The following is a 26,546-nucleotide window of genomic DNA, read 5'->3' on the forward strand; positions in this document are numbered from 1 at the left end:
TGTCGAGAATTTTTAAAATTACAAATATACATAGTTTTCGCGCACGCGCTCCTGTGCCGGGACGATGGCTGAGAATGTATAGGTATCCGCTTGTTAGGATCCATGCTAGCCATGTCAATTTTGTCACAAGGCTAGTTAGAAAAGTGATATTTTGCAAGTTTTTATTCAGTTATTAATTAAATTAGTGCCGTATAAGGTTTCTTTCTGTTACAGTTAATTGGTTTGTGTAAAATATACAGGAATAATGTGGCTACAGGAAGTGGAAGAGGTATTCAAAGGCTATTTGCCATACTACATTTTAATCTTTCTGCCAATATTCATCATAGTTTCTCCAGCTAATCCTGTGCTGGCCTCATCTGAATTTCCAGTATATAGAATGCCACATTATGATTTACATGGAATACCTCATGGTATGTTTCTCCTATATACTTTTAATTGAAAAAATTTAAATTTAACATCTAACAATAAAACACTGAAAACTTTGGTTTCAATACCCCCACAAAATAAATTATAAATTATTGTCACTACAGCTATTTGGGCATAGTGCATTTCTGAAGTGATGTATTTTACTCTATGTCTTCACTTTAAAGTCTCTAATTGAATAAGTTGAAGAGTGGGGAGCTGTTTGTCTTAAGTTCGTCATTCAAAATTATAGGTATCTATAATATCTATCATAGATTCTAATAAAGATATCTTAAGTCCTTTATTTTGAATATGAAGAATTTGATACTGTTCATTAACACATTCCGTGCCTATCGAAGAAGATGGAACTCGGCTAGGAGCCATTTTGTTGAACAGCACCTGACTGAAGTAACCATCTCACTCGTTGGCACGTGAACGACACCTGACTGAAGTAACCATATCACCACTTGGTGCGTGATAGGCAGCGAACGGGTTAAAAGATCTAGATCTATGATCTAGAAGGTGAAGTGCTTATCTATGGCTTAGTGTGAAAACCTTGTATCTCATTTTACAGAAAATTTTACATGAGTGACTGTAAACTGAATTTCTGCCTACTTTAACCCAAAATATATATGAAAAATGCATGTGTAATGATCTAAACATACTCAGAATCAAAGATATGTAGAGATAGTTTTTTTGTTTTAAGTTAGAGTATGCAGAAATTCAGTTTAAAGTCTCTCCTGTAAAATTTTCTGTGAAATGAGATACGAGGTTTTCACACTAAGCTATCATTATGTATATTGTGTTTTTCTGTTATTGAAAGCCTTTTTGTGTTCTGCTAGGTGTTTGTCAAAGGTTCTGCCAGTTTGACTGATGTAAGTTTTTGTACACACCACTTTGTAATTTCTTTTTCTTTTGGCTCTTATTGTTCTTAATGTTCCAGATTGTTCCAGATGGAATTCCACCCATACTATAAAAAAATGTAGATGTACTTTAACCCGTCCCTTATATTTTCTGTTTTCTCATTCACTTGATTCAGGTATTTGTCCAAGTTTGTGGAAATCTAGTTTTATTGTTCCTATTCATAAATCAGGTGACACGAGTAATATAGCTAACTACAGACCAATAAGCATTCTTTCTTCTATTCCTAAAATTCTAGAGAGTATAATATGCGACTCTATTAAAACACCTTTATGCAATGTACTAATTGAAGAGCAACATGGTTTTCTTTCAGGTAGATCAACTTCTACAAATATTTTACTTTTCACACAATACATATCTGATGCTTTGGAAAGGAGACTACAGGTGGATGCTATTTATACAGATTTCTCCAAAGCATTTGACACTGTGAATCATAAATTGTTGTGTAACAAGCTTAAAGCTATTGGATTTACGGGAAATCTGTATAACTGGTTATGTAGTTACCTAACTAGCAGAACACAACTTGTTAAAATTAAACACTTTCAATCTAGTGAAATTTCCGTAACATTTGGTGTTCCACAAGGAAGCCACTTAGGGCCTTTCCTTTTTAATATATTTGTTAATGACATTAAATCTCAAATTAACTCTAAATTTCTGCTATTTGCTGATGATTTAAAAATCTATAGAATTATCGAATCTGTCTCAGATTGTGAAAAACTTCAAAATGATATTAACAAAATTATGGCATGGTGCCATTGGAACCAAATGAGCATTAATGTTGGAAAAGTCACTTTATTAGTTTCTGTAGAAGAATTAACAACCTCTTTTATAATTACAAATTAGCTGAAGAACCACTGAAGGCTGTATCAACTGTAAGAGATACTAAATTTTTGCGCTCATTTTGATTATGTGAATAACCAGGCATTTAAAATGTTAGGCTTCATTATTAGAACTTCTAGATGTTTGCATAACATTAATTCCATCAGACTGATTTATTTTTCCCTAGTTAGATCTGTTCTTGAGTATTGCTCAGTTGTTTGGTCACCCACTTATGAAGTCCATATAGCCAAGCTTGAAAAAGTCCAAAATAAATTCATTAGGTACTTAAGTTTTAAATTACACAAACCTTTAAGTGACCATTCCTACTCAGAAATTATAAATAAATTAAATGTTCCTAGGCTATCTTCCAGACGGATGTATGCTGATGTTTTGTTTCTTCATAAACTACTGAATTCAAAAATTAATTCCAATGATCTACTGTCTCTAATTGACTTTAATGTTCCCTCTAGAGTTACTAGAACATCCCAAAATTTTGCAATTAAATTTCATCGCGGCAACTTTGGTAGGCATTCTCCGCTGAGTAGAATCATTCTAAATGGAAATAGAATAGACCTTGATTTGTTGCTGTGCGCTTCGGAAAATGTTTGTAGACAGTGTTTAAAAAAATTTTGTAATCTTATGTGATTTATATTTGTTATTTACTTTGTATTATTTTAATATTTGTTTTTTCTATATAGCTGCATCGCCAATTTTTGTCATACATATTTACTATATCTCTATATTTATTGTATCACTAGATAATTATAATATTTTGTGTATATATTAAATTGGGTGGTATCTCGTTAATAAATAAATAAATAAAAAAATGTATTTGCTCAAGTTGTTATTAGTTCTGAAAGCTAGTGCTATTCCTTTCTTTTTTATGTGTTTGGCTATTTTTGTTGATATTTTGCCTGTATATATGATAGAGCAGAAGGTACTGGGTGTTTTCTGTGGTGCTGGAAGACTATAATTTCAGGGCTTCCTTATACAGTTTTTGGTTTAAAATTTTGTTAATTGTTTGTTCGTTGTACCCATTGTTTACTGCTATTTGCTTAATCATGGTCAATTTTATCTCGAAGTAATTTTTTGACATGGGAATTTCGGTCAGTTTACGTAACATGCTATGGTAGGCTGCTAATTTATGTTGTGTAGGATGGGATGATGAATTGTGTATAGTTGTGTCAGTATGGGTAGGTTTATGAAATACGGAGAACTCATTGTTTTTCAGTCTGGTAATTTTTTAATCTAGAAAATTTATGGACTGATTCTGTTTTGTATCTATTGTAAATTTATTAAGTTATATTACTTACTATGGAGTGAATTAAGTCTTAGACTGCCACAATAGTGAAAAAAAAAGTTCCTTCCAGCTGCAAATATTTTTATTCTATATATTTACATATAAGCAAAAATCAGTTGTTGATTCTTGTGGCTGGAGGATCAAATTGCCCATGCATCACAGCATGCTTCTTTTGGCAGTCAACCTGTTAAGTATTATACATTATTATAATAAATTTTGTGGAAGTATTGAAAACAAACGTGGTGTCTTATTGTTAATTAAAATAAATTTCCATCAAGTAATGGTTGAATCCATCAATTATTTAAATATAATATTTCAGGTTGTAGAAGTGCGGGTATAAATTTAGAAGCCAAATCGCTGACTAATTGGAATAATGCTAGACATTGTGTAGTAACTAACTTTAAGTCATTGACTGTTGATAGTTTTAAAAATATCAAATCGAAAGCTGGAGCCCTATTGGCAATGTTACCAGAACATTTATCAACTTTATCAGCAGAAGAGTATCAGGTATTACATTTAAATATTCATTTAAATCTGAAAAGTGAATAAATTTTCACAAAACTTTTTACATTTCATGTGGCAATAGGCCATTGATATACCATGTATTCCTTAATAGAAGGAGATGTATAAAAGTCGAGATTTATATTCTGCAATTATTTTAATGTCACTTCTCCATCAATCCTTATATTTTCTAATCTCTTTTAGCACCTTCTTCTATTAGAAAACATAATTTTGGCACAAGAGGTCACGATTCCAGTATATTTCGTAAAATATTCTCCAGAATTAAAATCCATAATAGAAGACGTTGAAAGCAACATTGAAGACAATCTGAGCAAGTCAGCAACTGAAGCTATGATAAACTCTATAGCAGGTAATGGATACCAGATAATTATTTCTGCTAGTACTCCCACTGTCAGAACTGATGCTAGGATTGCTACCATACATGGACAGTTGTCTGGTTATAGCGCCGATGGAAAAATTCCTACCATAGCTGTAGTTGCCTACTACGATAGTTTTGGGGTAGCACCTGTAAGTATTACATTTTTAAAGATTATTATAAAATCGGCAATCGAAGTCCATTCTTTTTCTTCTTCTTCTTCTTCTTCTTTTTCTTATAATAGGCCTCTTGACCTGTTCCTTACCGATTTTGAGCTTGTATTCGTAGCTGTGATGTTGACTGCCAGCTATCTCGCCACCTTTTAAAGGGCCTTCCTGTTGGTCCCTTGCCTGTTGGCTTCGAATCCCTGTTGGCTTTGAATCCCACCGTACTATATCTTGTATGTTACAGAGGTCTCTTATTCTGTCGTTCAGTATTCTGTCTCTCAGTGTTTTCCCAGTTATTGACCTCAGCGTTCTCATTTCTGATGTTCTCAGTATCCTCTTGGTTTCTGCTGTGTCACATCTTGTTTCTATCGCATACGTCATGATCGGTCTTACACATGATTTGTATATGCATACTTTCCCTTCCAGCCTCATATCTTTTTTTCTCCAGATGACATCCCTCAGACATCCTGACACATAATTGGCTTTATTTGCTTGCTTTCGGACGCTCTCTTTAACATCTCCATAACTACATATTTCGATTCCCAGATATTGGAATCTCGAGACTTGTTCAATTAGTTCGTTGTTAATTACTAATTTTCATCTTATGGGTTCCCTTGACACTACCAGGGATTTTGTCTTGGCTGTTGATATTTTCATGTTGTAGTTCTTCGCCACTGTATTGAAAGTTTGTGCCATTCGCTGTAGGTTATCCTCGTTATCGGAGATTAAGATTGCGTCATCAGCATAACAGAGGATTTTTATTTGTTTTTCCGCCATCTCATATCCTTTTCCAGTAGGCCACATAAAGCATATAAATATATGCTTTATATATATTTATAGACTTCGTAGTCCAAAGAATAGGACTATGAAGTCTATAAAGCCTATAAATATATATATAAAGCATATATGCTTTATAGACTTCAAAAAAGCATTTGATAGAGTCAAATACGACCTACTATTAGAATGTTTGCAAGAAGTTGGTTGAGTTGGAAAATAAATCAAATTACTAAAAAACTTGTACTGGAACTAAAACGCCAGAGTTAGGTCCGAATGTTCCACATCCGGAGAAGTAGAAAATAGGAGGAGAGTTAGACAAGGAGGTGTTCTGTCACCCCTGCTGTATAATATTTACTCCGAGTTTCTATTTAAAGAGGCACTGGACGATTCCAAGGATGGAGTCAAGGTGAATGGCGTAAATATTACCAACATCAGATATGCCGATGATACAGTGTTAATTGCGGATTCCGATATGGGTCTACGACTCATAGACAAGACCAACTCGACCTGTGAGCAATTTGGTATGAAAATAAACATTAAAAACCAAAGTGATGTCAATCCGAAAAAACCAAAACATACCTCAAACTTGCACAATAAATGTGCACATTTTAGAATAGGTCAATAGATTTAAGTATGTGGGATGTTGGATCGATAGCAGTCTAAATCCTGATATAGAAATAAGATCGAGAATAGAACAGACCAAAAAATCTTTCGAAAAAATCAAAAAACTGCTTTGTGACTCTTCTCTATGCAGTTGAGACATGGACCCTTAAAACATCAACCGTAAATATGTGGATCTACTGTATGTTTTTCTATCAATCTTTATCATATTGACTAGTCTAATACTAGCTAATGAGCTTGTACTCATACATCTCTATATTTTAAAAACTACTACTATTTTGTGTTTCAATGAAGAGTATACCTGCTGGTCAATTTAATGTTTACACTTCCTTTTTTGTATTTGTTGCTTTTTATTTATTAATAATACCATATATGTATGTACCTACATGCATAAAAATATGTACAGTCGGAAAAATGAAAGAATACCCATGAACCATCACATCAATCACTTATTTTGTATTTGCTGTCTTTTTCTATAAATAACAAAGGTTTGTTATACGCTGTGAGCTCGTACGTAGAGGGGATATTTATAAATTCGTGAGCGCCAGTAGTGACAAGTCTGTAAACGTTTACCGGAAATTTGACATAAATGTCAAAGTGATTAATTTAAAATTAAAATTAAAAACATTAATTACACTCCTGGCCAAAAAAACCTGGACACCTTGAAAATAGGTCATTTTTGATGTCACTTATCTTCTAAACCTGTTGTCCGATTCTAGTGATTTTTTTAATATATTATAGCCTTATTCTTTAACAATGTCGCTGTAATAATATTGTTGCTAGACCGGTAAATTGTCATTGTATACCGGGTGTATCAATCAAACTGTGTTTTTTTCTCAAAGTTCGCCACACCCTGTAGAATATTCTAGCAATTATAAAATACTAAAATTAAAACCCAACTATAGCATCATATTTTCTTAACATTTTGTTGTTCGATTCATTCTCTTATGTTGGATAATAAAAAAGTTAGGTACTTTAACAACTAGCCATGTTGTTCATCAATACAGGGAGATTTTAAATAAGTATAACAAACTTTAAGGGGTAATTTGCATGAAAAAATGACAGTTTGCTTTATAAACGTATGTTCGCAAATGCTTTGTTTCTGAGATACAGGGTGTTGAAATTTTTCTTACAAACTGACGGTTTATGTATTGCTCTAAAACCGGTTAAGATATGAAAATTAAATTTGGTGGGTTTTAAGAGGTAGCTATTTCGTATTTTTTGACATACAACTAAGAATTTTGTTATTCACCAAAGGCGCGCATACGGGTAATATGACCCGTACGTGTAATGGTCTGAACTTTTTATAGAAACAATTAGTAAACCACTGAGATATTTTAAATTAAAAATCATTTTTCTATTCCTCCTTAAATTTGCAACAAAAAACCTTTCTTGCCTTTTTTTCATGTGAGGCGCTGTTTTTATGAAAAAAAATTAAAACATCTTAACGTTTACACTAGTGTTGCCCAAAATCGGTCTTGGTCTTGCAGTCTTGGTCTTGTTCTTGCGTTTCCGCAAGACCAAGACCAAGACCAAGACCGCCTAATTTTAGCAAGACCAAGACCAAGACTTAGCATGCAAGACTTAAGCAAGAACAAGACTAAGCTTGCGAGACTCTTGCGTCTTGCGGTTAGAACTGAAGGTCGTTTTAGGGAGTATATAGGAGAATAAAATATTTTGCACATCTTTAACAGCAGACGATTTCTTTGCTCTGAACTTAATTGTCCAGGTTTTTGGTACGAGTGTACCAATAAAACTGTGTTTTTAAATACATATTTTCTTAACATTCTGTTTTTTAATTCATTCGTTTATGCTGGATAATAAAAAACTTAGGTACTTTTTTAACTAGCCATGTTTTTCATCAATGCAGGGTGTTTTAAATAAGTATGGTAACCTTACAGGCTAATTCAGCACCAAAAATAATGGCAGTTTGATATTTATAAACATAGGTATGTCCTATTAGAGGTAAAATTCAATAGCTACACTTTGTACTTGATGAGTTTTTCCATGAACACAATTATTGGATTACACTTATTGAGAAGTTAATGAATTTATCTCCATAAAGTATCATGACGTTGGGATTCAAAATGAAATAGGTAATGAATACAATGTTTATAAATAATTATTAAGTACATAAATAAGTTTATACAAAACAGTTGCCTCTATAGAAAATCACATGTGATAGAAACAGAAGTAATGTTACTGTTAAAATATCCACATACATTTTATACATACAAAGGTACCTATACAAAATTTTGCTGACTTACAACTACTAACGATCTATCAAAAATAACCGTCTATTCTTTAAAAAATGAACAATATGTTTCGTTGTTTGAAAATAAATGCCATTATTTTCGGCGACAGCCACAAAAGTCGCCTGCTTAACCATAAAATAGATAATGATATTCATTATGTAAGCATAGGCTATCTGTTACAAAGAAATTTAAACCCATATTTTTTTAATCAATCGCCGAACAGGTAATGCACACGAATAATATACAGTTTCAACAATACAATATAACACACAAGTCGCCTGCTTGATCGCAAAATAGATTATGTAAAATATTTGCTACAAAGAAATAATATAAGCTCATTTCTTTAATCAATCGCCGAATAGATAATGAACACAAAAATAATAAACAGTTATGTTTAATAATGTATTGTTTGAAAGATCACTAAATAATATGTATTACTGATTCAGCACTCCAGATTGTAAGGAAAAATTCACTAAGGGCAATAATAAGTTTTAATGAGTTTTACCTTGAAACCGAAATTCACAATCATGCACTCAGTGAAGTATACCATAAAATTATCTCAGCAATTAGAATAGAGCCCCAGTTGATTTCTACAGAGCTGGACAGTACCGTATTGAGTTCAAATGGATGAAAATGTCAAAATCTCAAAAAAGTGCACTTTGTGAGTTTCACCTCTAATAGGAGGGTATGTCCGCAAATGCTTCGTTTCCGAAATAGGGGTATTAAAATTTTTCTTACAAACTTAGGATTTATTTATTGCTCTAAAACCGGTTGAGATATGCAAATGAAATTTGGTGAGTTTTATGAGGTAGTTATTGCGCATTTTTGACATACAATTAAGAATTTAATATTCACCATTGGCATGCATACGTAACATGACTCGTTTGTTTAGAATTACCCCTTAAAGTTTGCCATACTTATTTAAAAACACCCTGTATTAATGAAAAACATGGCTAGTTGATAAAATACCTAAATTTTTTGTTATACAACATAAGCGAATGAATCAAAAACAGAATGTTACGAAAACATTAGACTATAGTTGGGTTTTAATTTCAGTATTTTATATGCTAGAATATTCCACAAAATGATGCGAACTTTGAGAAAGAACACAGTTTGATTGGTATACCCGGTATCCGGTATACAATGACACTTTACCACTCTAGCAACAACATTTTTCCGGCGATATTGTTAACGAATACGGCTATATAGCCTTATATATAAGGCTAACAAGTGAGATATTGAAGAGTAAGTTTCACTTTGCTTGTGAAGCAGCTGACGTGCCATAAAATCTGAAACCCATACTGGTCTTTCCAACCCAACGTAGTGGATAAAAATTAGAACTGGCATTAACATACTGTGCAGATCTGTCACCGAATTGAATGCTTTTCAAATCACAGATAGTGAATAGTAAATACACTAAAAAATGCATGTTTCTAATAAACTTTAGTTAGTTAGAATATGGGCACGGATCATTTACACCGTTGGTTCAACCCCCCCGGTGTCAGATATTTATTAATTTGGTTGGTTTTTCCTATGGCTATGATATTCAATCTTAAAATGTACCTACTCTGTTACGTTGTTCTAAGATATGCAATATGCTAATGGGCAACTGCGAGACTTGCAAGACTCTTGCTGCAAGACCAAGACCAAGACCGGGAGCGCAATACCAAGACCAAGACCAGGTGTACTGGCGCAAGACCAAGACCAAGACTATCTAAGTCTCGTCTTGGTCTTGCATTTGGGTAACACTAGTTTACACAGTACCCTCCTCGTCAAAAAATTCCGGACACTTGCATTTTGTACGTTTTTTAAAATTCTCTATCTGTTAAGGGGTTTAAATGGGGGGAAATAAATATAGATAATAAAAATAATTTATTTAAAACATCAAAAAGTAATAATAGGGAAAATAAGTAACCCACAAGAAAGTAATAAACAACGCAAAAAAATTAACATTGTTGGAAAAATTAAAGAAAAGAAAAAATATCATTTTAATTTCCCACAGTTGACTATTCTTTTGGTTTAGTACCGGGTATTGCCTCCTCTACATCTGCAGAGGCTTTCAATCCGCCTAGGCATACTTGCAATAAGTTGCTGAATTTGTGCTTGCGGTATATGCTCCCATTCTTCATTCATTGCTATTTTCAGCTCTTGAATTGATACTGGCAATGGTTGCCTCTTTCTAATTTTTTTTCCTAAAACGTCCCATAAATGTTCTATTGGATTCATGTCAGGACTACAAGCGGGCCAATCCAAAACTGGAATTTCGACAGTATTTAGGTAGTCCATGACGATTCGCGCAGTATGTGGACGCGCATTATCCTGCATAAATAAGAAATTATCCCCAACGAAAGGGGCGTAGGGGACAACATTCTCCTCTAGACACTGTCGTATATATCTATCTGCTGTCAGAGTTCCATGTTCGATAAAAATTAATTCGGTGCGTCCGTGGAAAGAAATACCTGCCCATACCATAACACCTCCTCCACCAAACGGCGTTCTGGGTGAAATACAGCAAGGTGCAAATCGTTCTCCGGGTCTCCTCCGTACACGTTCGCGTCCGTCTGGAGATCGTAAGCAAAAACCGGACTCGTCAGAAAACATTACATCACTCCATTGCTGAACAGTCCAGTCTCTGTGGTCATTCGCAAATCTTATCCTGTTAGCCCGATAAGCTGCTGTTAATTTAGGGCACGCTACTGGCTTATGAGAGCGTAAACCACTTTCATACAGAACTCTTCTTACAGTTCGTCCAGAAATCAGATCAAATCGTCGTCAGTTTGTAAGAAAAATTTCAACACCCTGTATCTCAGAAACGAAGCATTTGCGAACATACGTTTATAAAGCAAACTGTCATTATTTTTTCATTCAAATTACCCCTTAAAGTTTGTTATACTTATTTAAAATCTCCCTGTATTGATGAAAAACATGGCTAGTTGTTAAAGTACCTAACTTTTTTTATTATCCAACATAAGAGAATGAATCAAAAAACAGAATGTTAAGAAAACTGGGAATAGCTGGGTTTTAATTTTAGTATTTTATAAATGCTACAATATTCTACAGGGTGTGGCGAACTTTGAGAAAAAAACACAGTTTGATTGATACACCCGGTATACAATGACAATTTACCTGTCTAGCAACAATATTATCACAGCGATATTGTTAAAGAATAAGGCTATAACATATTAAAAAAATCACTAAAATCGGACCACAGGTTTAGGAGATACGTGACATCAAAAATGACCTATTTTTAAGGTGTCCAGGTTTTTTTGGCCAGGAGTGTATAAAAAATATTAGTTGATCAAAACTGTGGTATATATTTTTACCTTAAATATACTTACGTTTTAAATACTGAATTTGCGTTTTTTAATGTTCTGTAATATGTAATTATATATTAATCTTGGCGCCATCTACATGATAATTATTGTGAAAGTATCCGAAGTAAGAAATCAATATTTCATCAATAGAACGTCAAAATGATTAGCAAAATCTTAAAAAAATCTATTACAATTTAATTACTTTTTAGCGTTGTAAATATTAAGCGATAACAATTAAATAATAAATTTAAAAATTACCGGTGAAAGTTGAATTAGTAACCGCTAGGAGCGACACCAGCGAAGCTCAGAGCGTTTAGAAAACGACAGCAAATACAAAATAAGTGATTGATGTGATCGTTCATGGGTATTCTTTCATTTTTCCGACTGTATATGTGCGCATATGTACCAGGTGTCCCAAGTCCCAATAAGAATGGCTCTCGGCCATATCTCAGGAACAGCTTTGAGAAAAAAAAATTATAACCGAAGTTGTCGCGAGAAAAGTATGGAAATTATTTTCATAATTGTAGGTTCGCCGCTAGAGAGCGTAATTGAATATCAAAAATTAAAAAATATAAATTTTACAAAATTTGCCTAATGAAAGTGCACTGGAAATCGGATCATCGTATTCTTCATAAAATTCTGCGCATATTTGATTTCACATGTTTAAGTCCACCTTTGCAAATAAGAGGTAGGGGTGAATGGGAACTTTTTTATGAAAAAATGGCTATAAGCCCGCTTGTGCTAAATCGAATTTTGCAAACTTGGTCTTGTTGAAAACAGCTCTTTTTCGTCAATGTAAAAGTTACAATTTTGAACCAGCGTACTAAGTAGTATGCCAGCTAGGATTCGTTATTTAATTTTTTTCAGAAATCTAGTTCTCTTTGGAAAATATTAAATACTAGTATGCATTTTTAATCCTATATTACAAAATTAGGCCAGATTAGCAAAAGAATAGCGAAAACCGCATGTTGATATCTTTTTTCTATCTCGAGATATCTTACGAAACGTGTAAATTTAAAAACGTAACTGTTACTGTCACCGGTAAATGAAGTTAAGGAAAAGTAGTGTGCTATGGAAAAAACAAAGGAACATTTTCCAGATATCAACGTATATAATAGGGTTTCCAGCGCTTCTCATTTCTTTCGAACCTCTGTTATATGTAGTACATTAATATTATAGACGAATTATACGATATTATGACACAGGCTCGAAACAAATGAGAAGCGTTGAAAAGCCCTATTAATTAAAGCCAACAATAAGACAAACACCACTATAAAATATAACAAAGAAATAAAAACAACTATTTAGTGATGACCTAATTGTTCAAATTGTTGCCCATCATTTTCGATGCAAGCATTTACTCTTTCTAGAGTAGATTGAACAGCAGTCTCAATTTCTGCTCTCGAAATGTTTTCTTGAGTAATGTAGTAAAATGATGGGCAACAATTTGAACATTTAGGTCGTCACTAAGTAGCTGTGTTTATTTCTTTGTTATATTTTGCGTTGTTTGTCTTATTGCTGTTTTAATTAATTATATTTATATACGTTAACATCTGGAAAATGTTTCTTTGTATTTTCCATAGCACACTACTTTTCCTTAACTTAATTTACCGGTGACAGTAACGGTAAAGCGAAAGGCCACACGGGCGATAATTTACGGCGCCGTAAGAGCAGTAAACCTGACGAGGCATTGGTTGCCTAACTCCTATTTCATCTACAACAATGCCTTGCCAGATTTACGGCTCTTACGGCGTCGTAAATTATCGCGTGTGGGCTTAGCCTTATGTTTAAAATTTACACGTTTCGTAAGATATCTCGAGATAGAATAAAGGTATCGACATGCGGTTTTCGCTATTCTATTGCTAATTTAATCTAATTTTATAATACAGGATTAATAATGCATACTTCTATTTAATATTTTCCAAAGAAAACTAGATTTCTGAAAAAAATTAAATAACGCCTCCTAGCTGGAATATTACTTATTAGGCTGGTTCGAAATTATAACTCTTACATTGACGAAAAATATTTGGTTTCAACAAGACCAAGTTTGCAAAATTCGATTTAGCAGAACCGGACTTACAGCCATTTTTTTCATAACAAGGTTCCCACTTACCCATACCCCTTATTTGTAAAGGTAGACTTAAACTTGTGAAATCAAATATACGCAGAATTTTATGAAGAATACGATTATCGGATTTCCAGTGCACTTTCATTATGCAAATTTTGTAAAATTTATATTTTTTAATTTTTGGTATTCAATTACGACCTCTAGCGGTGGACCTACAATTATGAAAATAATTTCCAGGCTTTTCCCGCGACAACTTTTGTTATAAATTTTTTTTTCTCAAAGCTGTACTATAAACGGTTCCTGAGATATGGCCGAGAGCCATTCTTATTGGGACACCCGGTACATAATGTTCTTATATGTAATATTGTAGCAAACATTATTTCGCGGCCGCCTACGAAAAGTATAACTCCGAAAAATGCCGTTAAGAATAGAACTTTCAATGAACGCCGCGAAAAATATTATTTTCGATTATATGATTGTGAAAATTATAATCCCTAATAAAGTGTTTTTAAAGCTAAAAAATTTATTTTTTTAGGAGTATCGGCAAAAAACATCATTTTTGTTTGTGCTCCTCGAAAATAATTATAATTAGTAAAAAGTTCTCAGAAATAATTGTTTTCGTCGGCAAACACAGAAACAGAAAGGGAAAATAATTGTTTTCGTCGGCATCTATTATGAACTAAATATTTTCATTATAAATATTTTGGGAGCTATAATCTTCGCGGACACGCATATAAAAAAATTGTAATCGCCAATACTTATCAAAGAGTATTATTTTCGCTGGAAATGTATTAGGAATCACATTAATCATATGTACCAGCGATTTATTATCTATCGTGGCTGAATGGCTCAAGCAATTCAGCCAATAAAAAAATTGTGTTTCAATTTTATATATATAATTATTGCATTTTTAGTTAATTGATATTCATATATTCATGAAAGGAACTTTTTTGTGTTTCTTCTAACAAAAATAAGCATTGTAAAACAGTGTAAATAGTTATCTTAAAATGATAAGATATATTTTTACCCATAGCAAAAATGTTTATTAATAATTAATTAACATTTTTAACCCGGTTTATTTAAAATTCAATACATTTGTTTATAAATTTAGGAATAGCTTTGTTTTTAGATAATTTATTACTATTCTAAATGATCTATTAATGGGATATAATTGTTCAGTCATTATAAATTAAACTCATTAATTAATTATTATTAATTGAGTTAAGATAAGACAACTACTTTGTGGTTTTCATGAGTACATATTACATAACAGTGTACATAATTATTTTAAAAAGAGATAACATTCATTTTTAACCATATTATAAATATGGGTTATACTAATATACTAAGACTAATAATATACTAATGTTCCTTATCGTTTCTTTAAAATGCAAAACTATTGTTTATTATATTCTATTTGTGTGTGAGAGAGAGAATGGCCTAGAAGCAGGGTGGCGAAAAAGTTGTTGATGCAAAAAAACTATAAATTTTTTCATTCCATTGATTCTCCCCTATTTATATACTCTAGCTTTAACTCCACTTTCCCACTGTTTTGGGTGGAGTATATAGAGATGTTATCTGTATATTGTAAACATTTAACGTTTTCGTCAAACAACTGACGAATAGTGGGAGAATATAAGTTAAATAATGTTGGAGTGAACCCTGCGGCAGACCTTGGTGCACAACTTTTTTCGAACATTTTTTTTAGTTCAAGAAATTTTACAGAATCAACAGTACTGATCTGGCTGTTATTAAGAGGTAAGGGTTGAAGAGCTCCTTTATAGGATACTGCTACTGTTTTATCTACATTAAGAGAGTAAATTAGAGTCAGACCAGGTTTTTATTGTAAGTAGGGAGTAGGGCATAAGTTATAGTAGCTGAAGAGCTGCAATATTTGAGTTGTTCCAAGTGATGCTGGTATCATCAGCAAAAGGAAAAATGTTTTCATCGATTTTTAAACTAGTGATGTCATTAATAAAGATAAGGAAAAGTAGAGGACCCAATACTGAACCTTAAGGTATTCCACATACAATGTTTTTGAGACTAGAGTCTGTATTATTTGCTCTAACCATTTGTTTCCTATTATCCAAGTAAGATTCGAACTAATTCAAAGAAATACCTCGAATTCCATAGAAATTTAGTTTTTTAATCAAGATGTCGTGATCTACACAATCTAAAGCTTTGGCATAGTCACAAAAAACAGTGGCAGTGTGAAGATTGATGCTCAGTGCTTGATAAACCTCATGTAGTACAGAAAATATGTCATCAGTGGTACATTTATTGTTTAAAAAGCCGAACTGATTTTGTGAGGAAATGTTGTTTTCAACGAGAAAGGACATAAGTCGGCTTTTATGAGTCTCTCAATAATTTTGAGCATATATTTTGTTTCAAGGTTTTTTTTTGTTTTTAGGACTTGTCATTTGGAGCTGATTCAAACGGATCGGGAGTTGCAATCCTTTTGGAATTAGTCAGAATATTTTCTACTCTTTATGCAGAACAAAAAACCCGTGGACGATATAACATAGTTTTTGTTTTATCCGGGGGTGGAAAGATGAATTACCAAGGAAGTAAAAAATGGTTAGAGGAACAGTTGGATTCTGTGGACGGATCTATAATACAGGTAAAATATTTTTTTCAGTAAATTTTTTGTGAAGCCGTACTACAGGTCGCAAAGAAAACAAGAACTAAAGAAGACAAAAGGAATAGTCATCATCATTATCTTTGTCATTATCCCTATTCGGAGTCAGCTTCCCTTATTGAATTTCTCCATACAATTCTATCCTGGGTCATATCAATAATAATCCCATTTACCGACATGTCCTGTATAAGCGTCTCCCCAAGGTCTTCTGTACTCTTCTGCTTCTTCCAGGAACTCGCAGTAAGGTGGTTCGAAGAAAACTTTTTTTCTTATTTCAGATCGCTATAATGCGCAAAAGTTGCCATTGGTATAGACTTGAAAAAAGTACTAATTATTATTTTTTTATTAATTTGTCTTCCGGTCGCGCAATGCCATCGAAGTTAGCAAAAATTGTGAAAAATCTTAATTTTTCAAAATTTTTTTTGAACAGGCCAGATGGTTTTAATTGCGTTCCTATACCATGAATTAACTACTAAAAGTATGTAAAATCAATATAAATGCACTTATTATACATTTATTTCATATCTTCCGGTCGCGCAACGTAATACAAAATGAGTAAAATTAGTAGTTTTTACAAAATTTCAAAGTTTGACTGTTTAGTACAATTTAATCATACGACTTTTAGAGATGCTATAGTTTAATTCAATTACAATAATATTTTTAAAATCCAAGCATCTAAGATACATTTTGATATTCAAGTGGAATTAGGTCGCGCAGCTTCGTCAAAAACAGCAGACTACCGAGAGGCGAGGCGAAAGTGACGAATGCCAGCGAAACTCGCGCAGCAACAAATAGAGATACATGTGGGAAGACCTCTACAATGGAGTACTTGTCTTCTCCATTACAACGAACTGCCATTCCGCAACCTTTTTCAACACTTATATGGAAATACAACAGGCACTATAGGATATCCGGACCGATTGGAAAGGCCCTACCTGATTGTGAAAAACTACCAGTTGTTGTTGATTTTAATCGTTGGCATCGCTGAGCGGTGCAATAATGTGGTTCTAATATAGCCGTCTCTGGAACTGTGTCCACACACTTTACTTGAAGCTACGGTCACTAGCTTAACGCATCTTTCAACTGCCTGTGTTTGGCATGGCAAAGTATCTATACTCATAACAGGCTTGAAGTCATTGCTCGCATACTGTTTTATCTCTTCATTAGTCAATGTTCTTAGCAGTAGAGGGAAGTCAGTGTACTGGTGTTCCATTTGATAATTTCGTAATACTATTTAGCTTCATAGTTTAAGTTTGGTGATTTAAAGATTCTGATAGAGTCACCTTCAGATATTGCTTGATTTTCCTTCATGATACGCCTAAAGCCTAGCTCTCGGATATCGTTTCTGTCATCAGTTACCATAGCCAAAAGTAAATTTTCGGGATGGGCAAAGTAAGCATCCCGTTGTAAAACGGGATCAACTTGAAGAAGCTTTTCTGGTAAGTACCTTGAATATTCGATGATTTTGTAATCATGTCTAGGCCCACCTGTGAATTTGTGGTTTATTTTTGTGGCAAACCACATAGGCATATTATAACATTTGAGAATGAATGTGACAATCTCTCTCAGATTTTCAGAAGGGTTGGACACACTGATGTAGAAACGCAAAACTCGGTTTGCAGTAGTAAGCCATCTTGAATGTGACGTTGGGATAGGATCGCGTACCCACTACAAAGTCTTCTGAACAATGTCCTGACTTGATGACTTCTGATATCTCAAGCAAGTACAATTATTGGTGCTTGCTAAGAATACGCTTGTCAACTTTTGGAATCTCACAATCAATAAGATTAAAATCAATAAGTGGTAGTCTTTCACAATCAGGTAGGGCCTTTCCAATCGGTCCGGAATTACTATTGGGCCTGTTGTATTTTCATCTAAGTGTTGGAAAAGGTGGTGGAATGGCAGTTCGTTGTAATGGAGAAGACAAATACTCCATTGTAGAGGTATTCCCACATGTATCTTTATTTGTGGCAGCGCGCGCTTCGCTGGCATTCGTCACTTTTGCCTCGTCTCTCGGTAGTCTGCTGTTTTTGACGAAGCTGAGCGACCGAATTCCACTTGAATATCAAAATTTATCTTATATGCTTGGATTTTAAATATATTATTGTAATTAAATTAAACTATACCATCTCTAAAAGTCGTATGATTAAATTGTACCAAACAGTCAAACTTTGAAATTTTGCAAAAACTATTAATTTTACTCATTTTGTATTATGTTGCGCGACCGGAAGATATGAAACAATTGAAACCATCTGGCCTGTTAAAAAAATATATGAAAAATTAAGGTTTTTCACAATTTTTGCTAACTTCGATGGAATTGCGCGACATTGCGCGACCGGAAGACAAATTAATAAAAAAATAATAATTAGTCCTTTTTTCAAGTCTATACCAATGGCAACTTTTGCGCACTATAGCGATCTGAAATAAAAAAAAAGTTTTTTTCGAACCACCCTAACTCGCAGTTCAGTAATTCTTCGTATTGGATGATTAACGTCTCGACGTTGAACATGACCAAATCATCTTAACTAATTCTCCCTCATGTTGGTATCAATTTCCCCGTTAATCTGTAATACCGATCCTAGGCATTTAAAACTCTCAATTTTTACAATCATTTCACCATCCAAAGGTATAATTTTATTTGTAGTAACTCTAATCTTTAAATGAATATTCCAAATACTCCGTCTTTGTCCTACTAAGTTTTAAACCTTCTTCCTCAAGAGCTTGTTTCCACTGTTGCAGTTTTTGTTCTAAGACGCACTCACCATTTCTCACCAACACCACATCATCAGCTGACATTAAGCATCAGAGAATGTTACCCTGTAGTTTCGCTTTTATCTGATCTAAAACTAATGACAATAAATAAGGACTAAGCACCGAGTCTTGGTGCAATTCCACTTTCACATGAAACTTATCAGTGTCTCCTACACACCTGTCCTAACAATAGTTGTTACTCCCTCACACATATCTATCATAATCTTTACATATTCAGCGGGAGCTCTTATTTAGTGCCCACCACAAAATATCTCAAGGAACTCTATCATATGCTTTCTCAAGATCAATGAATACCATATGAGCGTTTGTTTCTGCGTTTCCATCAACTGCCTTATAATGAAAATTGCATCTGTGGTTGATCTGCCCTGCATAAAGCCAAATTGATTATCGGATATTTCGGTTTCTTCACGTATCCGTCTATCAATTACTCTTTCCCATATTTTCATGGTGTGGCTAAGCAGGTTTATAGCCCTGTAGTTTGTACATTGTTGGAAATTTCCCTTGTTTTTGTAAATAGGTAGGTATTTTTTTTCTCATATTCATCTTTCAGTGCGTCACAGTTTTTCGATTTCTTTCTAACGCATTAAATTGTATGTGACAGAAAAAAAGGCACGTCCGTTATTACAGACATTTATAACATTTATTCTAGTTGTCGATAGATGGCGCTATAATCGAAAAAAAGAATGTGTGTGTACTTTGTACGCACGTAAGAAGTTATACTTCTATTATATGATTTCATCGAAATAAATATAGGTACTAAAAAAAAAGGAATAACAATCGTCCGTCCGTGTCCGGATTCGAACCCGGGACCTCCGCGTTACGTAGTCGAATGCTCTACCGACAACCCTTGATGGCTGCTCGGACGTAATTACAAACGACGGTGACAAATAAATCAAGTGAAGTATATAATTTATGTAAAAATGTTTAAGAGCAAACGGTAGCTATCAACAGGTAGCAACAGACGCGTTCCAAGATTGCGGCTCTAATTTTGCATATTTTGTCGAGATATTTGGCACACATATTCGCAATATAATAAAGAATGGCGGTACAGAGCCCAATTTCAGAAATATGTTAGTATGTGGAAATTACTCTATAACTAAATAAAATATTGAAAAAAGGAGCCTGTACCGCCACTAAGAAAGACAAAAAAATTCACTTTCTTCAAATAAACTTTTTTATCCGATGCCTAGATTTTGTGTCACATTGGAACTACTAAAAATCGATTTTTTATAACAAGAAATCGAACGTTACCTACTTGGCAACATTTCGCGCCTCTGTGTATAAAAATTATTGTTTTTGATAGTATAAACGTCACTGTCAGTGTCGAATTACCGACGCACCGTTGCCTCACTTTTGAAAGTTCGCAGAACTTTCGCAATCTTGGACTGCGTTTGTTGCTACCTGTTGATCGCTACTGTGTGCTCTTAATACTTACTATCTTATTACCAAGGAAGACAAATCCAAAGACACAAAAATTATAAATAAATATATTTACTAAAAACACTAATATATTCTTTTTAAACCTTAGTTGCGCTGATATACACATAACTTGAATGATTTAGCAACTAACAACATACTGTCTGTGTGCGCATGCGTCGAGGATTATAAAATTTCACTCTCGATCGTAAAGAAGTATAACTTCAAAAATTATTTACGAATTATATAATATATCTACGAATATAATCTGTACAATTTATAAGACTATACAAATCAAAGAACAGAATCAAAGAAAATACCATTCTATAAATGCAATAAACACAATTAATTTGTTTTTATTTCAAATTGCAAATAAAATGTGACAACTGTCAGATTTAACTAAAATGTCATGTTAAAATAAATGTTATAAATGTGTATTATCACGGACTTACCTTTTTTTCTATCATTTGTGACGCACTGAAAAATGTCCATGAAAAGGACCATACTAATATTTTGCTTCTCCATTTGTGTAGAATTTGTTCAACTTCCATAATTCTATTGAATAAACCTGTTAGCCAACTTGCTCCTCTCCCCTAATACTCTCCACACTTCCCCAGGAATATCATCTGCTCCAACTGTTTTTACTTTCTTTATTTTTTGAAGTGCTTGAACCACGTCCTCATTTGTTATTTTGTTGACCATTGTTGTTACTGTCTCCATTATCCCAACAAGATTTCTGTCAAATTGTTCATTTAACCCTCGTAAGGCGGTGCTTAGATTTTTACGTAAACAACGGTGCGGGTGCATGTGCACCCCATCTGTATATCCATTTTTTATATGTGAACGTCGGGGAAATTAATTTGAAAGATAATTAGGACTTATTTATTATCGTCGCAAGACAAACACATGAAATTTTTCACAGAATGAGTAACACAAAGTTTTTACCACAATACAATTATGCCGGGACTTTCTGTCTTTTTCTGTGACATAAGTAACACCTTCCTTGTCCTGTAGCTCTGTTAGCTCCAGGTGGAACATCAGAAACGTCCAATTCAGGATAGGATGTTTTCATCATTTGCACCAAAAAGTCATTTTTTCAAAAAAGCACGTAAACACAAAGGGTTTTAAATGCTCTAATGGGTGGAATACGTTTAGAATTGAATTTAATACGAATAAAAAAATTGACAAAAATAAAAAAAAATTGACAAAAATAAAAAAAAATTGACAAAAATAAAAAAAAAATCATTAAAAAAGATAGGTGAGAAAAACGAGCTCTGGGTGCACCTGCACCCCGCACCGCCTTACGAGGGTTAATAGACTGTCGAAGTACTTTTTCCATCACTTTTTGACATCCTTTTTGTGAATTAGTATTTTATTATTTTCATCTCAGCTACATCTAATTTCATTAAAATCATTTGATTTCTTTGCTCTCTGTTTGGCTATTGTATATACCTTTGTTTCGCCTCCCCTGGTGCTAAGTTCACTGTATATATTTGTATACGTTTCTGCTTTAGCCTTTGCTACTGCTACTTTCGCTTCCTTTTTGGCGGCCATACAGTTTTGAAGATCTGTGTCCGACCTATTTTATTGCCACTTTTTTGAGTCAAAAAGAAGACAAAATAAGTGACAAAATGAGTAATGAAAATAAACAACTAATGAAAGAACGAGGGCAACTACTAGCGGAAAATAAACGCCATACTCAAGTATACGTATAACTTAATAAAACAATTAAAAAATATCTAAAACGCAATAAAAATATTAATCGAGAAATTAATAGAGCAAGTCATTGAAAACAACAGATGCTTAAAATGTCTAAGATCAATACTGAGTGTTCACAAAATTATCAAAACTAAAAACACCAATAATAAAGAAGAGCAGGACAAATACAAAATTACAAAGATAGTTGAAGACTTCTACAAAATCTTTTATAGCTGGCAAAGCCAGCATGTAGTCAAAACAAAATTAAAAAAAAGTGGAATCAGAGGTACTACCAAATATGCAGGGATTCTAAATAGAAAGAACTTTAAAAGAGCTAAAAAATAATAAGCTCCAGGACACAACGGTATAATTGCCGAGCTCTTGAAAACAAGCAAGTGCATATTTGAGACCCTCAGAATAACAGTGGCCTAAGCCACAAATTGAGTATTTTTAGGTTTATATATCAATAAAAGCAACAATATTAGATCTTCGGATTAACAGGGGACTACACAACCTACCTCTATATTTGGCTAGATGGCGCTACATAATTTGTTGTTGCCTTAACATATATACTGGAAATACGAACGCACAAAGATTGCATTTATCTCAAAACTTCGTTTTTGGGCTTAGGCCACTGTTGCTCTGATAGTCTCATTTATTATCGCTTCATATATATTTGTTTTTTAATTTCAGGAAGTTTCATACGTCATGTGCCTTGATACGTTGGCAGCCAATGACTCGATTTACTTGCACGTTTCAAAGCCTCCCAAGGAGGGGTCACCAACATCACAATTTTATAAAGAATTAAAATCTGCAGCCAGCACTATACAACCATCCGTTTCCGTGGAAGGAGTACATAAAAAAATCAATCTGGCAGATGATATTTTAGGTAAGAATAAAATTAGAAAATACAGTGATTAATTAAGTAATTGCATTAATAATGTGTCATATACAGTAAGCATCACGGGTCACGCTACTAGATATACGGGTAGGTAGGTACCTAATTGCTATGCTTATGGGTTAATCCGGTCCGTTCTCAGATGTGACTTTCATCTCTGCCATGTTACTGTCAAAAAACTATTAGACAAGGCGAAAACGGCGGGTTCGTTGGGAAAAATATTCCCATGAGATTTTTTTGCATAATTACATTTGTGAGACATCCCAGAATAAGGTTCAAGAAGTCGCCCAGTGAAAAGTGGGCCAAATTTTTTTTAACAAGTTTTTTTTAATCAAATTGCAAAAATCAATATTTTTGGCCGGGACAATTTTTTTGTAGGTTTTTTGGCCATTCTGAATAAAAAAGATCTCTTATAATTTTTCTCTAAAGTTGATCGTTTTCGAGTTATAAGCAATTTAAAATTGAAAAAAACGAATAATGGCGATTTTCAAGGCTTAATAACTCGGTTAAAAGTTATTATTATGAAAGTCAGAAAGTGACTAAATCAAAGTTTAGTGCCCCCTACAAGATCCCGAAGAAATTTTTGTCATTATTTTATTACTAAGCTGATATTTTTAAGTAATAATATTAAGCGCCATACACGTGGTAGCCGACAGTAAATGCTGAGTGCGAGAGAGATGCAACTCCGGCAGTCCAATTGTGCATCTTACTTGCACTCACATTTACGGCCGCCTACCACGTGCATGGCGCTCAATATTATTACTTAAGAATAACAGCTTAGTAATAAAATAATGACAAAAATTTCTTCGGGATCTTGTAGGAGGATTAAACTTTGATTTAGCCCAGTGTTTCCCAACCTTTTTTGTGCCATGCCCCACCTTTGCTTTTCTAAAATTCGCATGCCCCCCTATGTAACAATAATTTTTAATATAAAAAATTTAATTGTTCACTAACGTGGTTAGCTTCAGTCACCCGTGTTGAGCTGGCCCCCCCCCCCCACTTGCAAAAATTAAAAAACAAATAGCCCTGATTTATGAGCTATTTATGAGCTCTCATATTCCGCAAACTAAAAATTTTGAGCTCGTTCCACTGAGCAGGAATTTAATACCCTAGTGGGGGGGGCTGAGTCAGCCCCCCCCACTACTTAAAAATAGGAATATTGAATCGGTTTTTGCGGCAGAATTACGAGCTATTTATGAGCTCTTGAAATTATATACTTTCGATTTTTGAGCTCATCCCTTTCACCCCCAAACAACCCTTTAATTGATTTAACTTAAGAGAAAGATGCTGAGAAAACTTAAAATATATCGTATTGCGGATATAATTCATATAGCTTATATACTCTAAGAATAAACTATTAAATCAAGAGCATTTCGATTATTGAGCTACAACCCCTTCGCAAGAAAACCACCCTATCTTCCCGGCTTAAGAGAAAGTTGTACTTAAAATGCATTAAACTAATTATTTGGCGACTACATATCATTTAATAATTTATAACCTTCCAAATTACGCGCATTTAGATCAGTAAATTGCAATTTATTTTGTATAGTGCAGTCACTGAAGGTAAAAATCAACGATTACCTTCAATTTCGGTGAACCTTCATCGATTTTCACGAAAATTGGTCAGTAGTTAGAGGATACGTCAAGAAACAAAGGTGACATGGTACCACCTTGCGCCTTTACCCTGAGGGTGGATACCGCCCCTTCTCGGGGGTGAAAATTATTTTGTAAAAAATAAATGCACAAATCAATAAAAGAACAAAATAAAAGCAAAATTTATTATATAAAGTTAATAAAATAAGTCAATACTTTTTACGTTATTAAAGATCAAAGATTTTAATTATTTGTGAAAAAAATGCATGTTTTGAAGAGTTTTTTTGTAAATCACTGAAAAACTTTAAGTTTTTACAAAAAAGTTAATAGTAGTTTAATTCGTATAGCTTATATTCTAAGAATAAACTCTTAAATCACGCGTCTTTCGATTATAGAGCTACAACCCCTTCGCAAGAAAACGACCCCATATTCCCGGCTTAAGAGAGAGAGAGAGTTGTTCTTAAAATAATTTAAATTAATTATTTGGCGACTACATATCGTTTAATAATTTATGAGCTTGCAAAATATACGCATCTCAATTATTGAATTGCGATTTTCTTTCTATAGTGCAGTCACTGAAGGTAAAAATCAACTATTACCTTCGATTTCGGTAAATCGCCATTTATTTTCACGAATTGACAATAAGAACTTGGGGTTTTAGCCTGGGGTATATGTCACCCCTTCTCGGGAGTGAAAATTACTTTATTAAAAATAACCCCACAAATCGAGAGAGGGACAAATTGTAAGCAAAATTTGTTATATAATGTGATTAAAATAAATCAATACTTTTTGAGTTATTAAAGATCAAATATTTTAATTTTTGGAAAGAAAATGCATGCTTTAGAGCGATTTTTCATAAATGACTCAAAAACTGTAAGTTTTTACAAAAAAGTTTTGATCGCTAAAATTGAAGCTAATAAAAAATATAATAAATTGCTTACTTGAAAAACCCTTTAATGTTAATTTAAAGTAAGTTATTGGTAATTAAATGTATATTTTTTTCCGCGACTGTTCAAATCTAAGGGTTCAAGTTTAAATAACGGGAAGGAGATGCATTTTATAACACTTAGGTACTAAATACTTGTCAAAGTACTTAGAAATACCTATGAAAAATAAGATCCAGAAAAAGTTGATAGTATCAAAATCCGCTCACCAATTTTCGTGAAAATGAATGGAGATTTACCGAAATCGAAGGTCATAGTTGATTTTTACCTTCAGTGACTGCACTATAGAAAGAAAATGGCAATTCAATAATTGAGATGCGTATATTTTGCGAGCTCATAAATTATTAAACAATATATAGTCGACAAATAATTAATTTAAATTATTTTAAGTACAACCCTCTCTTAAGCCGGGAATATGGGATGGTTTTCTTGCGAAGGGGTTGTAGTTCAATAATCGAAAGGCGCGTGATTTTAGAGTTTATTCTTAGAATATAAGCTATACGAATTAAACTACTATTAACTTTTTTGTAAAAACTTACAGTTTTTCAGTAATTTACAAAAAACCTCTTCAAAACATGCATTTTTTTCACAAATAATTAAAATCTTTGATCTTTAATAACTTAAAAAGTATTTACTTATTTTATTAACTTTATATAATGAATTTTGCTTTTAATTTGTTCTTTTATTGATTTGTGCAGTTATTTTTTATAAAATAATTTTCACCCCCGAGAAGCGGCGGTATCCACCCTCAGGGTAAAGGCGCAAGGTGGTACCATGTCACCTTTGTTTCTTGACGTATCCTCTAACCCTAACCACTGACCAATTTTCGTGAAAATCGATGAAGGTTCACCGAAATTGAAGGTAATCGTTGATTTTTTACCTTCAGTGACTGCACTATACAAAATAAATTGCAATTTACTGATCTAAATGCGCGTAATTTGGAAGGTTATAAATTATTAAATGATATGTAGTCGCCAAATAATTAGTTTAACGCATTTTAAGTACAACTTTCTCTTAAGCCGGGAAGATAGGGTGGTTTTCTGGCGAAGGGGTTGTAGCTCAATAA

General features: G+C 33.4%; 1 protein-coding gene across 1 annotated transcript in view; it reads left to right on the forward strand.

Moving 5' to 3' along the window:
- The first annotated feature begins 80 nt into the window (after nt 1-80).
- The window catches only part of LOC126890544 (nicalin), a 38,482-nt gene continuing 12,016 nt past the window's right edge, over nt 81-26,546 (forward strand). The window contains exons 1-5 of the mRNA XM_050659552.1: nt 81-410; nt 3,762-3,949; nt 4,148-4,471; nt 15,932-16,141; nt 22,739-22,934. Of these exons, the coding sequence (XP_050515509.1) occupies nt 245-410; nt 3,762-3,949; nt 4,148-4,471; nt 15,932-16,141; nt 22,739-22,934 (1,084 nt within the window). The 5' untranslated portion in view covers nt 81-244. The remainder of the gene's footprint in view (nt 411-3,761; nt 3,950-4,147; nt 4,472-15,931; nt 16,142-22,738; nt 22,935-26,546) is intronic.

This window comes from Diabrotica virgifera, chromosome 8 (genome assembly GCF_917563875.1).
Source record: "Diabrotica virgifera virgifera chromosome 8, PGI_DIABVI_V3a".
In the NCBI taxonomy this organism is placed as follows: Eukaryota; Metazoa; Arthropoda; class Insecta; order Coleoptera; family Chrysomelidae; genus Diabrotica; species Diabrotica virgifera.